The 14,692-nt window shown below is 34.6% G+C and overlaps 1 protein-coding gene across 1 annotated transcript; it reads right to left on the bottom strand.

Annotated features, from left to right (window-relative positions):
- Positions 1–2,735: 2,735 nt before the first annotated feature.
- Positions 2,736–12,731, bottom strand: LOC137410421 (short-chain collagen C4-like). Its single transcript, XM_068095842.1, has 7 exons — positions 12,713–12,731; positions 12,362–12,541; positions 11,050–11,144; positions 10,396–10,529; positions 10,050–10,196; positions 3,227–3,499; positions 2,736–3,079 (listed from the first exon to the last, which is right to left on the bottom strand). The coding sequence occupies exons 2-7, from the start codon at positions 12,536–12,538 to the stop codon at positions 2,877–2,879; spliced, it is 1,029 nt and encodes a 342-aa protein (XP_067951943.1). The 5' UTR covers positions 12,539–12,541; positions 12,713–12,731; the 3' UTR covers positions 2,736–2,876.
- Between the last annotated feature and the right edge of the window lie 1,961 nt (positions 12,732–14,692).

Raw genomic sequence — 14,692 nt, 5'->3', positions numbered from 1 at the left:
GAACATATAGTGAAGAGAAAGGTACTACTGGTGAGTTTGTGTAGTCATAATTTGTACCAGCTTGTTGAGTTTACTTTTGGGTAACTAGTCGAATTGCGAACATACATAAAAACGCTGTATGTACGTACGTGACATTTTTGTCCCAATTTTTATGTACATGCACTGGTGGGCAGCTGATCAACCTTGAAACTTGCAGAACCATCAAGTGAGCAATTTGTTTTGAGTACAATTTTGATCCGAAAGCTGTGCAATCAGATGAAAAAATGCAGCAGTCATCCATTTGGTGTTGGTCTTTTCATTTTAAAGCAACATATGTAGCTGTGAAGTAGCCCGTAATGTCATTCGAAGCAATTATACATGATACTAAAATAAAACACTGTATGTATGATGAGGGGACAACTCCAAATATTATTATTAGCACAACATAAAACTGCCTTTATACGATGAAACGTGCCATATAGGTATCTAACTGACACGCTGTAATGAAATCAGCCTGTCAACCTTCTCATATAAATATTGACAATTTGCTTAAAACTGAATTCCTCAAAGGTTGGGTAGAATAGACTTAGAGCAATGAGGCTAAACTTTCCTTGAGATTTTAAAGCTTGAACCATTTTTGAGAAGTGTATAAATAAAACTAAAGCTACCAGCATAAAGAGTTTGATCAAAGGTATGAATGAAGAGTTATTCTCCCTTGTACCTAAATAATGTTTGTTACAAGCAAGCATGTTCAATATCTAAAGACCTGAAAACTTAGTTAATTTCAAAGATGTCTCCAACACTGACCTATTTTTAAGTGATTTTATTATACTTCCTGTTTTCTACTTTTTATAAATTTTGCAAAAGTTTTCTACTCCATCTGTGAAAATATTTCATGGCTCTTGTCTGGGTTGTGGCTGATCATGTTGGTTGGGTTTTGGTGTCCGGAGAGTGTCTTTTCAGTTACATTTATGTTGAAACATGTGGAAAGTTAACCATCAAAAAAGGCTGTACTGCGCACACAGCTGGCTTGGAAAAGCCAACCCATACTATAAAGTATATATCGAAGTAAGGCATGAGTACTTGGGGATTATGCAAAGCAACATCAACCATGAAACTGAAAGGCATCACAAGGTAATTACCAAATACAAGAAGCCCATTTGACAGGTCCTATGAGGCCAGCTTATATTAAGACCAGGAACGAAATCACATCAATGCCTGCTTTTGGGCATGCTGGTGACAAAGTATCCAACAGGCATAATAAGGTGGACTGGGGAAAGCCATCATGGAAACAGAAATGGCAGCTCGTAAGCTGCTGACTACTTTATACCTTAGGAAGAAAGATGGAGGCAGCGGCTCAAAACTGTACAGTAGACAGTGACAAAAGAAAAACAGAGTTTAAAAGGATAAACAGCCTCCAGGGTTGACTTTGATGTCTCAAAAGTTATAAGCTGAAATCATTGTCCCTTTTTTTCTTTGCATACGGCTTGTCGTCATCCATGTAGAAAAGATGGTTTCCATCTTGATGAATGACCCTGCAGGGTAGACTTGTATAAACTTAGGCACTCAGAAGACTTTTTGCAGTCAATTCAAGCAATAGCAAAATTGATATGCTTTCTCCTGCTGTTTTGACAGACTGTCTAATCTACCAGCAACTGGTGCTTGGCTTCTTGGGTGGCGTGTCTGTTGGTTACATAATAGTTTCTGGGTCATTTTTCGCATTTGATGGTCAGTGGTTGCTTTTTCTGTGAACTTATATGAAAGTAATGCCTAATCCTTGGTATGGTTTATGGTTATTGTGTTCCATAGTTAGAGTCTTCAAAAGTTTGCTCTGCTATCATGCTCAAAAACCATGTTTCAAATTTTGTGTTTATATAAATACATATGTATGTATATAATGTACGTACGTATGTATGTATGTACGTATGTATGCACATACGTACGTATGCACATACGTACGTATGTACATACGTACGTATGTACGTATGTATGTACATATGTATGTACGTACATATGTACGTATGTACATATGTACGTACGTATGTACGTATGTACGTATGTACGTATGCACGTACGTACGCACGTATGTACGTATGTATGTACGTATGCACATATGTACGTATGTATGTACGTACGTATGTACGTACGTATGTACGTGCATATGTATGTATGTACGTACGTATGTATGTACGTACGTATGTACGTACGTATGTACGTATGTATGTACATACATATGTATGTACATATGTTTGTACATATGTAATACGTATGTAAGTACATACGTACATTTGTATGTATGTACGTATGCATGTATGTACGTATGTATGTATGTAGTAACATTCGTATGTATGTATGTACGTATGTATGTACATATATACATACATATGTTTGTACGTATGTACATACATATGTACGTACATACGTATGTATGCATGTATGTACGTATGTATGTACATTCGTATGTACGTACATATGTACATATGTATGTATGTATGTATGTATGTATGTATGTATGTATGTATGTATGTATGTACGTATGTACATACGTATGTACATGCGTATGAACGTACGTATGTATGTATGTATGTATGTACGTATATACATACGTACGCACATATGTACATACCTATGTACGTATGTATGTACATATGTATGTATGTACATATGTACGTACATATGTATATACATATGTACGTATGCATGTAAATAGGTGCATATGTATGTACAATCTTTCATTTCAAATAAGTACAAGACCCTGAGACAGAATATTATTTTATTACATTTTGTTGTACTGAATTTTGTGTTAACAATAAAAGTATTATTTACTAGGATAGAACATGTGTGAGGATTATAATAAGTGTATCTAATAGAGCTGTTATGTAGAATGTATAAAGCAGTTACTTGGTACAAACAACACAAGTAATAGCCTTATTCTCATCATACGGTGGACAGTAAGACCCCTTGCTACATTCTGATTTGGTAAAGTAGAAGAGTCCACCATCTTTGCCAGCACTTTCTCCTGCCACATGTTCAGGCTCAGCATCCACACATTCAAATGTCATTTGGTGGTTGTGATTGTAGTATCCGGTCATAGTGTAGCCTGAGGTACAAAAATTGACAGCTGATAATGCTAGAAATGATGAAGCTGCCGAGTTATTAAATAAGATATTATTAGGAGTTATCCACTCAGTTTCAGAAATTATTAGGATACGAACGACAATTACAAGAGTGATAACTAAAACTACACCATCATATTCTGTAGTCCAGTCATCAGGGCAAGTTCTCTTGGCTGGGATCATCATCAGAGCAGGTCGGTTACCAGTGTAGCATCTTGCACACGGAGCATTCTGATTATAGGTGCTACTGGGAAATACACCATATGAATGTGTTTCATATTCTACTCCAGCAATAAATGCTGAAGCGTCGACTGATTCTGGACTGTTGTACTCTGGTGAGTCAGGCATGCACAGGTAGTTCACTCCTCCTCCTGGTTGGTCATACCTTCCATTTCCAGTGTAACCTGAACAGAAGTCATTATTAACAATAATAGCAATAACAATAATATCATCAATTTCATCAATATTATAAATTAATAACAATCATAGTACTAATAACAATAAAAGTCTGAACCTCCACACACATCAATCCTCTCACTCCTCTGTTTCTGCTCACATAGAGTCTGTCAGCATCTAAGATCAGATGTTGACAGACTCTCTGACCTCATACCAAATGTTAATAAAACAACTAAACAAAGTAGACCTGAAAACAGAGCAAGAAAAACAAGAAAAGAGAAATAGCTGGAGATAAATCTACATAGTGAGTACCCTTAGCAGGTCAGGGATGCTGAGATGGAATTATGGAGATGATTGAAAACTGACTGAATGAAATGAGAGACTGAAGGTTTGTTGATGGCTGCTCAAGATCAGGCTCTAACTACTCGCAACTAAAAAATCAAGATCATAAAAAGAGGAAACTACACACTAAAATATACTAACTGAAGTGCACTAGAATATCATACACTGTATATTAAGTACATCATAATGCTGCTCTTATATCTAAGCACATAACTTGATTAGATCAAAATCAAAGCCTTTTGTGAATGAATAAATCTGGTAATTTTTGTTCAAGGATGGTGTGAGTGCATATAATGTTTTATTGCATGTAATTTATATGTGAAACAGAAATAAACAAAAGTACAAGCGTAAAGCAAAAGAGACTGTAGGATAGTTTGAGACTAGCAGCAGGACAGCCACGCTGGCAGTTTGCACAAAAACAGACAGAGTCAGGAGCAAGCACCAGTAGCACCAGGAGCACCAGTAGCACCAGTAGCACAATCGCCACCAGCCGCTCACAAGCACTCAGCCAGCTTCACTTGTATAACACTCCAAGCCAATTCATTAAAATCAAATAAGTGCTTATTGAATAATTTAGCAGCAGTGAACAACATAGATATTTGACTTTTACTAGTTTTAAAGTATTGTGTTTTAAAAGCATCGTTTGTCTTCAATCAGATACAATGGCTGGGATCAATTGACATATTTTAAAAATCAACATCTTTAAAAATTTTGATAAAATGCAGACAAGCCAGATTTCAAATTTTCATTTTTCAGGCATTATTTTAATGAACAAAATCTATTAATTACTGATGCTTTTGGTTTTTTAAAACTTTTAAAACAATTCTTACAGTTTTTTGAAATAACAAAATTTTTGCAAACTATGTTGAGCCTGCATGGCCCCAAAACTCTAATCCATAATTCATGTGAGGGTAGAAAAATGTATAATACAGAGCAATCATTGTGTTGGTGTCAAAGTATATTCTCACATCATCAAAAGTGCCCATTGTAATTTGCCGGTCAATTTTATAAAATGGCTGATAAATGATACGTCATCATCAATTGCTATTCCTAGAAACTGTGTATTGCTTTACACAGAAATTAGCATTTTGTAAATAAAAATTAAGCAAAGAGTTTCAAGCAAACTTTTTCTGAGGCTTTGTAGAATTTACAAGTAATGTTTTTCCGCTATTTAGGATATTATTTGCCAAACACCATTTTTCCATTTCCTTTTAGTTCAGCTTGTAAAATGTGAAAATCAGTAGTAAAAACAGTTGTATCGTCATTAAAAAGTATGCAGTTTAGTGATGGAGCGCACTTTACCAGATCAATAATAAATATAATGAATAACAGAGGGCCCAAGATAGAACCTTGTGAAACACCAATTTTCACACGTTTCAGGGATGAAAATATGTTATTATTCTTCAAAATTGTGAAAGATTGTTTGAATAGCTGGACTAAAGTGCAAGCCTCATCAGCAAAATTGTAATGTATAAGTTTGTTAATTAGAATGACAAGTTCAATCATATCAAAGGTGTTGGAAACATCTAAAAATGTGTCGTGTGTAATTGTGCCACTATCCAAGTTAACATATGGTTTTTCAAGAATTTCACTAATAGCTCCTGTGGGGTTGCACTTTTCACGAAATACATTTTGTTTAGCAACCAACAAGTATAAGTCTTTCATATATGTACATAATTGTTTCACTAAAACTTTCTCTACAATTTGGGATTAAACTGGGAGTATTGAAATAGGCCTGTAGTTATTGGGATATGTTTTGCTAGCTTTTTTGTAAAGAGTAACTCATATTATTTTAAAAGAGTCTGGGAAGGTGGATTTTGCAATTAATAAATTGATAAGGTGTGTGATAACAGAAAGTAGAGAAAATGAATTTTCTTTTAACAATCCAACAGAAATCTTATCATATATTGTTACTTTCAGCACTTCAACTTATTTATCACTTTGTCATATCCTCTAAGAGCTGCCCAAACCTAAATTCAATGTTAATTTAGGCTAATGTTAAAAGAGATTTGCCTAATCAGGTTGGAGATGAAAAAGTGTTTAAAAAACTGAGTAATATTTTGTATTTTGGAAAATAGCTGTCTAAATAATTGTCATGATAAGACTATAAAACTACTATAAGAATCGTAATTATAACCGTATTTTTTATAAGAATGAAACTGATTTAATATGAAACATCTTAAAGACGAAAAGAGTATCAGTGGATTTAAATAACATTTTTAACAAATTTGCTTTAATGACCAAATGCCATGTTATGTGCATTTCCATTATCAAGTATTGACATACCTCTATCACCACTATAACTGTTATAAAGTACTGATATACATCTATCACAACTATAACTATTATAAAGTATTGATATACATCTATCACTACTACAACTATTATAAAGTATTGATATACATCTATCACTACTATAACTATTATAAAGTATTGATATACATCTATCACTACTGTAACTATTATAAAGTATTGATATACATCTATCACTACTATAACTATTTATAAAGTATTGATATACATATATCACAACTATAACTATTATAAAGTATTGATATACATCTATCACAACTATAATTATTATACAGTGTTGATATACATCTATTACTACTATGACTATTTAAAGTATATATGTACATATATATATGTATATATATATATATATATATATATATATAAAATATTTATAAGTGGAACTTCACTCTATAAGTTAAACATTTTATTACTAATAGTTTCATGTGGTACAATCAGTATCACACTCTTCAGATGAAATGTCTAAAATGAATTTAATACTCCAGTAATAAATACGCTGTTATGCAGAGTTAGATAAGCTGATAATTGGATGAGTGTACAGAACCCAAAAGCCAAATAGTTAAGTGATACAATTACGTAGCAAGAACTTAGATGAATGTCTGCATGATGATAATAGCTCGTTACGTTTATTAAGAGTGCCTAATGATGGTCTGTAAATAATAAAGAATTTCTCCCATAGGCATAAGTTACACTTGTTGGAGATAGTGTTGTATGCTTTAGCATGCCGTAGGGTCTTCCATGATATTGCGTAGTTGGTATTATTGTCCATTAATTTATTGTCCATTGTTCATTGTCCATTAGTGACCATATATATTTACTTAATTCAGTAGAGTTTCTCTTAGATGGGTGGTTGAAAGAAGCTTTATGGTTAGTGAATCGCGTCTTGAAAGTGTTCTCTGTTAATCCAATGAATGTTTGGTCTGGTGAATCGGTGTTGGTTTTTACAGTAGCCTGGTAAATTAATGATGTTTTCAGGCATTCTCCATTCATCGGGCACTCTTCTCTTTTTCTGCAGTTGCATGTTCGGTCTTCATTTGCGGTGTTGGCAGTCAGTATAATTTTGTTGTGAGCATTGATGGACTCTCTTATATTGTTCATACAACTGTAGCTAATTTTGATATTATTGCTGTTAAATATTTTATGCAGTGGGTGCCTTGTCGTAAATTCCTTCTTGACTAGTTGGATGAAGAGTTTGCCGATGTTAGTATGGACATTACTGCTGTAAGGTGGGTTGTACCATGTAATCCTCCTGCTCCGTTTGCATTGTCTGTTTTCAGATGTAGATAGATGTTCTTGGTATGATAGTTGGTGGCTATATCCGCTCTTGGTTAGTGCTTCTTGGTAGATATTTGCTGTTTTATTGAAGCATTCAGCATCAGACGAAATTGTAGAGAGCCTCTTATTTATACTTGCTGGAATGTTTCTGATTATGCCAGGTGGGTGGTTGGACTCTTTGTTGACATACACTGGTCTCTCATTGGGTTTGACGTATGGCATGTGTTTACCGTTGAGTGAAGTTCCACTTATAAATATTTTATAATTTAGCTCTGATTTATCATTGAGCACTCTGTAACGAACTGTGCAGCATCCACTTTGTCTATATATATATATATATATATATATATATATATATATATATATATAAATATATATATATATAGGGTACAAGTACTTGGGGATTATGCAAAGCAACATCAACCACGAAGCCGAGGTACGTCACAAAGCCATTACCGAATACAAGAAACGCCTTCGACAGGTCTTACGGAGCCAGCTCAATGACAAGAACCAAATCATGGCAATAAATACCTACGCACTGCCAGTAATAAGATATCCAGCAGGCATAATAAAGTGGACTGAGGAAGCCATCAAGGAAACAGATATAGCAACTCGTAAACTGCTGACCATGCATGGAGCACTCCACCCAAAATCTGATACTACTAGATTGTATCTTGATAGGAAAGATGGCGGTAGGGGACTCAAAAGTGTACAGCAGACAGTGAAAGAGGAGGAGCAAAACATCAAAGCATATGCAGCCTCCATGGCCATCTCAGAAAAGTTGCTAGCTGAATTTCAATCGGCTGCTCTTACAATGGACCTACTCCCTGATGATGAGGAAATTGACTGGCACACGGAACCTCTTCATGGTGCTTACCACCAACAAATATCTAAGGTTGGCGATCTTCACCAGACATATATGTGGCTGAACAAAGGAAACCTAACGGCCAATACAGAGTCGCTAATCATGGCAGCCCAGGAGCAAGTGCTCCCAACAAGGCAACTCCAAACGAAAATCTATCACACTAGAGACGATCCTAGATGCAGACTGTGCAAAGATGCACCTGAGACCATCCAACACATCATCAGTGGATGCAGGCAGCTAGCAGGGAACGCATACACTGAGCGGCATAATCATGTCGCAGGTATTGTGTATAGAAGTCTATGTGATGAGTATGGCTTTAATAAACCACAACACTGGTGGGAAGCTCCTGGTAAGGTGAATGAAAATGACCGCGCTAAGATCCTCTGGGACTTCTACATCCAAACTGACAAGCATGTCCTAGCAAACCAACCAGATGTAGTGGTGGTAGACAAGGAGAACAAGAGGGCTACTATAATAGATATAGCAGTACCCAATGACTACAATATAGCCAGCAAAGAAAAAGAAAAGGTAGAGAAATATCTCCCTCTTGGAGAAGAAATTGAAAAATGCTGGAATGTAAGAACAACTGTAATCCCAGTAGTCATTGGGGCACTGGGCGCAATAACACCGGCGCATAAAATGTGGCTTGCCCAAATACCAACAACAATCAACTCAGGTGAGTTGCAGAAAAGTGTGCTATTGGGAACAGCTAAGATCTTTAGGCGAGTGCTCAAACTCCCAGGTCTCTGGTAGGAGGCCCGAGTTAGAGCAGAATTTACCACCCATACGGGGTATCCGGGGTGAGGAAACAATTTTTTATATATATATATACATGTATATATATATGTATATATATATGTATATATATATATATATCATAGATATATATATACTTGTGATATATATATATATATAATATCACAAGTTTAATTATTATGCAGTGTTGATCACCTATCACCACTAGAACTATTATAAAGTATTGATGTATATCTCTCACTACTTAAAGGTTGACTTGCAACAAAATTCACATTACAGTTATTTGGTAGCCAAAAATTTACCATGTCTTACTCTGCTGTGTTGTAGGTGGAAAATATGTGGAAATGTGATTACAAGCTCTTAAAAGCTCAAAAACGAAAAGCCGCAGTAGATTGGAATCAGTTTACTTTTCTGACGTCGTCATTACTTTTGGTTATTGTTTTGTCCCGGGATGTTCTCACGTGAATTGAAAGGCTTATAAAAGACTCAATATAAAACTTCTCGTATCGCTAATTTATGACCAACACTTCGGGTTTTACTGAAGACCCCGTATCAAATATATATGCTCGCTACTTTACAGTTTTGTTTCGGCTTGGTCTAATCGTCTAGTCATAATCTGATCATGTGACCCATACTTCACGAATAACTTCTGCAGCATTTTTCGATTATCAGAGTTGACCAACAGGCTCATCATGTTTCATAGAGGATGATATGCACTCCTTCAAGCTAAGGTCGAAAATGTAAACGAATTTTCACGGTAGGTTATACCATATCAGTGCTGAAAGTGGCAGCATTACAATTACAATAAAACAGATGCATAAGAACAATATACATGTTTTTATTGAATGCGTGAGGTATATTTGTGAAAATATTTCGACAAATGAGGTCACGTGAAAATGTAAACAGAAGCCATATTGTGCAACTACGACAAATATAACAACATTATGTACACTGCTATATTGCGTTATTACCTTTGAGAGGTAAGACTTTATTAATAAAAAGCGTACCCTTGTAAAGAAGAGTAGAATTGTCGCCACATGTCGTTCTTCCCCATCGTGTGTAGACGACTCCTCCTTTCTCAGCTGAAGAGCCATTAATACCAGGTGTCCCTGGTGGTCCTGTTGCTCCAGGTGCACCTACTGTTCCGGATTTACCTTAAATAGTAAGATTAAAGCCTGTAGAAGAAAACTTACAAAAATTACAGTATAGCCATAGTTCTACTGTTACTGTAGGACATTATTAAGGGTGAACATCAATATGAAAGTATGCATCATTTCATCCTTAGTAATCACTATCAATCAGCCTGCTCTTTTGGATGGTCAGTTACTTTTAGTTTTAGAATTGTTGTCTCACCCTCCTCTCCTGGAAGACCCTGTGATCCTTGCAAGCCTGTAGGTCCTTGAGATCCTGGTGGTCCTTGAGGTCCTGTAGGTCCTTGAGATCCTGGTAGTCCTTGTGGTCCAGGTGATCTGGTAGCACCACTCTTACTCTCTGCAGTTTATATATGGCCCATATATTGATTATTGCGGTTACATAAATGTTTTATGCTGTTTTATTTGGTGTAATTAAAAAAAGCTAATAATTTGAAGAGCTTTGAAATACATAATTATAAAATAGAAGGCTACAATACCTTGTGAAATGAAAAAAAAAACAGACACCTTTTGGCCGGCAAATTATATTATTCAATGAAACTATGGCTTACACAGGAATTCTCAGGTGCTGTGAAATACAGTTCAATATAATATATACCATTTATCATATTATAACTTAGTATGGTATAATATAATTTATGTGCACTATGTCATATAGTTCAATATAATGTCATATACTGTAGTTCAATATATATATAGTAACATATATAATATAGCGAAGTATAGTATAATATAATGTATATAATTTACAGGTTGCTTTTGTATGTACTATTTACTCTTCAGTAATACAATATGAAGTATAGATAACTAAATGTGATAAAGTTGGAAAATACAAGAACTAGAAGAAAATAAAGACATATTCAAACCTCTAGATAAATTAATGTTGATATCAACTCCTTCTTCAGAACCTTCAAGTTGATCACTTGAGTGCACAGAAACTCCATGAAGGAACTAAAATTATTAAAAGGCTTTTCAATTGCAAGTTTTTACAAAAACGGATTTCCTTAGTTGTCAATCAGAGTTTTACTAAAATAAATATTTCAGTTGAGCAATTTTAACAAATAAATTTTTACCTATTTTGATTTTCTATTTATGATTTTAAGACAAAAATCAAGACATTTTGTAACATGTTAAAAAGCAACATGTAATATTAGTCTGTCTAATTCTAAAAACAGACAGACATCTAATAATAATGTGACAGATCGAATATTCAATACAAATAAGGCATTTTATGTAGTGCACATTTGACTCCCAAAGTGAAATTTGTCCATGTGACTTTTGTGAAGCCAAATCATTCCTGACATTCATGAATATGTAATGTTTGTAGCTTGCAGCCGCTATAACTTATTCAAACGTCAACAAATAATACTGTTTAAAACCATCATATTCGAAAAAGGTTTTCTCAGGTAGTTGTGATCACCATATTGACCAACACCACCTTCGATAAAAATCTGTATCTCAGGATAAATTGCTTCAATTTCAATTCGGAGAACAGTTTTGAAAAGCTAATAAGTTTTCTCCATTACACAGGGCTAAAAACAATTTGTGATCTGACATCATTTGTATTGGCCTGTCACCTATACTATTGTTATTTTTAACATGTACAGAAGTTTTTTAAGATGTGAAAGTTTTTACATGTAAAACAACTGTTATTATAACATAAATATAAAAAGCTTTGACACTTATAACAAAAGATAACAACATTCTACACATAAAAACTATCAGAAGACGTTGATAAAGGCTATTAATAGCTATTAGCTATACAGGTACATAGACAGAATAATACAGCTCTACAGTAGAGAAAGAATGGTTCTCTATTACACATTGAAGTTATGAAGTTAATTTACTACATGGATCTTCATATAATCACCATGGTGATTCTATAGCTACTCTACTCTCCAAGGCAGTCTACAATTTATGTACAGTAGGTGAATTTTTAGTTGGTTCGGTAGGCAACTTTTTCTGGTTTTAATGTTATGTATTTTTAGCCTTAGTACCAACTGAGTGGTTCTAATGAACCAATTTAATGTTGTGATAAGTTTACTTGCTTTAAAAGATTGGTATAACATCTTAGCCTAAATACTCATTAATAATTATGAGAAGCATGTTAAAAGTAGTAATAACAAACATGCTTGCAAACTTTACAGAAATTCATAATAACACCTTACAGTAGCAACAGTGTTCTGTAGTAACTCCAGTTGGGCTGAAGCTGAATTCCAGTTGTCCTCATGTACCTTCAGCTGATCCTCAAGCTCTAATATCCTGCTATCAAGACTGTTGAGAGTGTTGCCATGACAACCAGCACTCAGTATGGAAAGCAGCAAAAATATTTGCAGCGCCACCATTTCCTGTTGAAAGATATTTATGTAGTTACAATCAGATAAAGTAATACTTTAAAAACAAAACTATAGTAATCTTCACCTTCATATACATGTATGAATAATTTTTATATATTTATTTCTTGCGAACATAAATAAAGTAACACTGTATACATGAAGATATGAAATACAAACTGTTACCTTATAGTGTAATGTCTGTAAACTCTCAATCAGATGATAATGAGAGGCTCTGCTTTGCTGCTCTTATTTATACTAGAGTGTTAACTACGTCATCAACAGGAATTCACATGGACACGCCTACTTTTACTCCACCAAGGTAGCTTAGGATTTTGCAGTACTAGAAATTATCCAATAAAAATATAACTGCTTTACATAACTGCATTTTCTATTAGCGCTGAATGTTTATTTACAACATCAGATGCTACTCAAAATAATAATTGATAGTTGACAGATGTCTTACTCTACTAGTAACTGGCTGTATCACATAATAGTTGACTGATGTTTTACATGCACTTTACCAGTCACTATCTGCATCATCTAATAGTGGACTGATGTCTCACTCTAACAGTTACTATCTGTATGACCTAATACTTGACTGATGTCTCACTCTACTAATAACTAGTTGTATCACCTAATAGTTGACTGATGTTTCACTCCCCTAGTCACTGTTTGTATCACCTACTAGTTGACTGATGTCTCACTCTCCCAGTCACTATCCGTATCATCTAATAGTTGATCGATGTCTCACTCTATCAGTAACTAGCTGTATCACTTAATAGTTGACTGACGTCTCACTCTCCCTGTCAATCTCTGTATAATCTAATATTTGACTCATGTTCTTATTCTACCAGCCAGAGTCAAATTTTGCTGAGATCTAGATACTATTTATGTCCCATGAATGACAAAAATCGTATACCTAAAACACTCCAAATGGTGTGAGGCTGCGCTACAAAATTTTACCTACTTTTAAGCTGTAAGAGTCCTGCAAAAATTATTTGTTCAAGAAACTTTGAAGGTGATTGAAATTGAAGTTATTGCAACCTCAGAGTGCTTCAAGGTTCTCTCATAACACAAAATGGTTTTTGCTATATAAATAGGATACAGAAATTGAGCTTTTTATGCATTTTTGTATAATTATAATAAATACTATGTTTTAACTGCTGTTCTTAGTTGAGCAAGCAAGCTTTGATGTGCTTACATAAAAAGTGCATGTTTTTGGATTTGGATATATAAGATTTGATTGTATAGACTTATGTTGTATAAACATGGAATTCATTGATTTGGAGATATTCTCAGCATTAGTTAATCATTGTTGATAACATATCTCTTCATACTTTTGATTCTTGGGTTTTTGAACAAATTAGATGCATTTCATCGATCAAACATAAAAAACTAAAACAGTATGCTTTAATATAATGCGGGCTTTCAGGGGCACTACAATCACAACTAGATACAGCCAGCTAACACTATTGTTTAGGCTAACTTGACCTTCGTGTACCATTACATTGCACTACTATAGAAAGAGGCTCTCAGCCTCACATGTCTATTGTATGGTGAGAGACATTTTTATCATATAAAATGTATCAAACTTCTTTTGAAGAACTCAAACTAAAATGAAAAGAGCTCGTGACTTACCCCAACCAAATACAACACCAATTTATCAAAGGGACATCATAAATCTTTCAGTTTTTGATTATTTGCAGTTATTCCAGTTTAACTTAACATATTAGAAAATATTTGAATATAATCTTTGACCTATAAAAAGGTGGTTAGCTACTGCTGTAGACAAAACATCACACTGTTTCTTGAGATTAATTCAATTAAAAACTATAGTAGAATAACTGGCTTGTTACAATGCTGCTGTTTGCCTGGCTGTAATGCAAAGTGCTGTTGTGTGCCTGTCTGTTGCACAAGCACCTGGTGAAGGCCTGCCAGTTACATGAAGTGCGGGTGAAAGCGTGTCAGTTGTATAAATTTATACAACTGACATGCTTTAGTGCTGGTAAAAGTTTGTCAGTTGTGTGAAGTGCTGGTGTAATCCTGTCAGTTTCAAAAACTGCTGGTCGGAAAGCTTGTCAGGTTGTAGAAACTGGTGGTTAGTATTGCCAGCTTTGCGGTATCATTTTAAAAACAACAAGGCGCTGACTGCTGCTGACACGT

This window comes from Watersipora subatra, chromosome 1 (genome assembly GCF_963576615.1).
Source record: "Watersipora subatra chromosome 1, tzWatSuba1.1, whole genome shotgun sequence".
Classification (NCBI taxonomy): Eukaryota; Metazoa; Bryozoa; class Gymnolaemata; order Cheilostomatida; family Watersiporidae; genus Watersipora; species Watersipora subatra.
Note: the sequence above shows the minus strand (reverse complement) of the source record. Positions and strands in the feature narration are given on the sequence as shown.

What these genes read in the sequence shown, in the direction of transcription:
- LOC137410421 (XM_068095842.1), bottom strand. Translation starts at nt 12,538, where the DNA reads ATGGTGGCGCTGCAAATATTTTTGCTGCTTTCCATACTGAGTGCTGGT. An exon ending in TTATCTAGAGGTTTGAATAT is followed by an intron (nt 10,530 to 11,049) that starts GTCTTTATTTTC and finishes AACTGCAGAGAG; the next exon opens with TAAGAGTGGTGCTACCAGAT. An exon ending in CTGGACTACAGAATATGATG is followed by an intron (nt 3,080 to 3,226) that starts GTGTAGTTTTAG and finishes TTTGTACCTCAG; the next exon opens with GCTACACTATGACCGGATAC.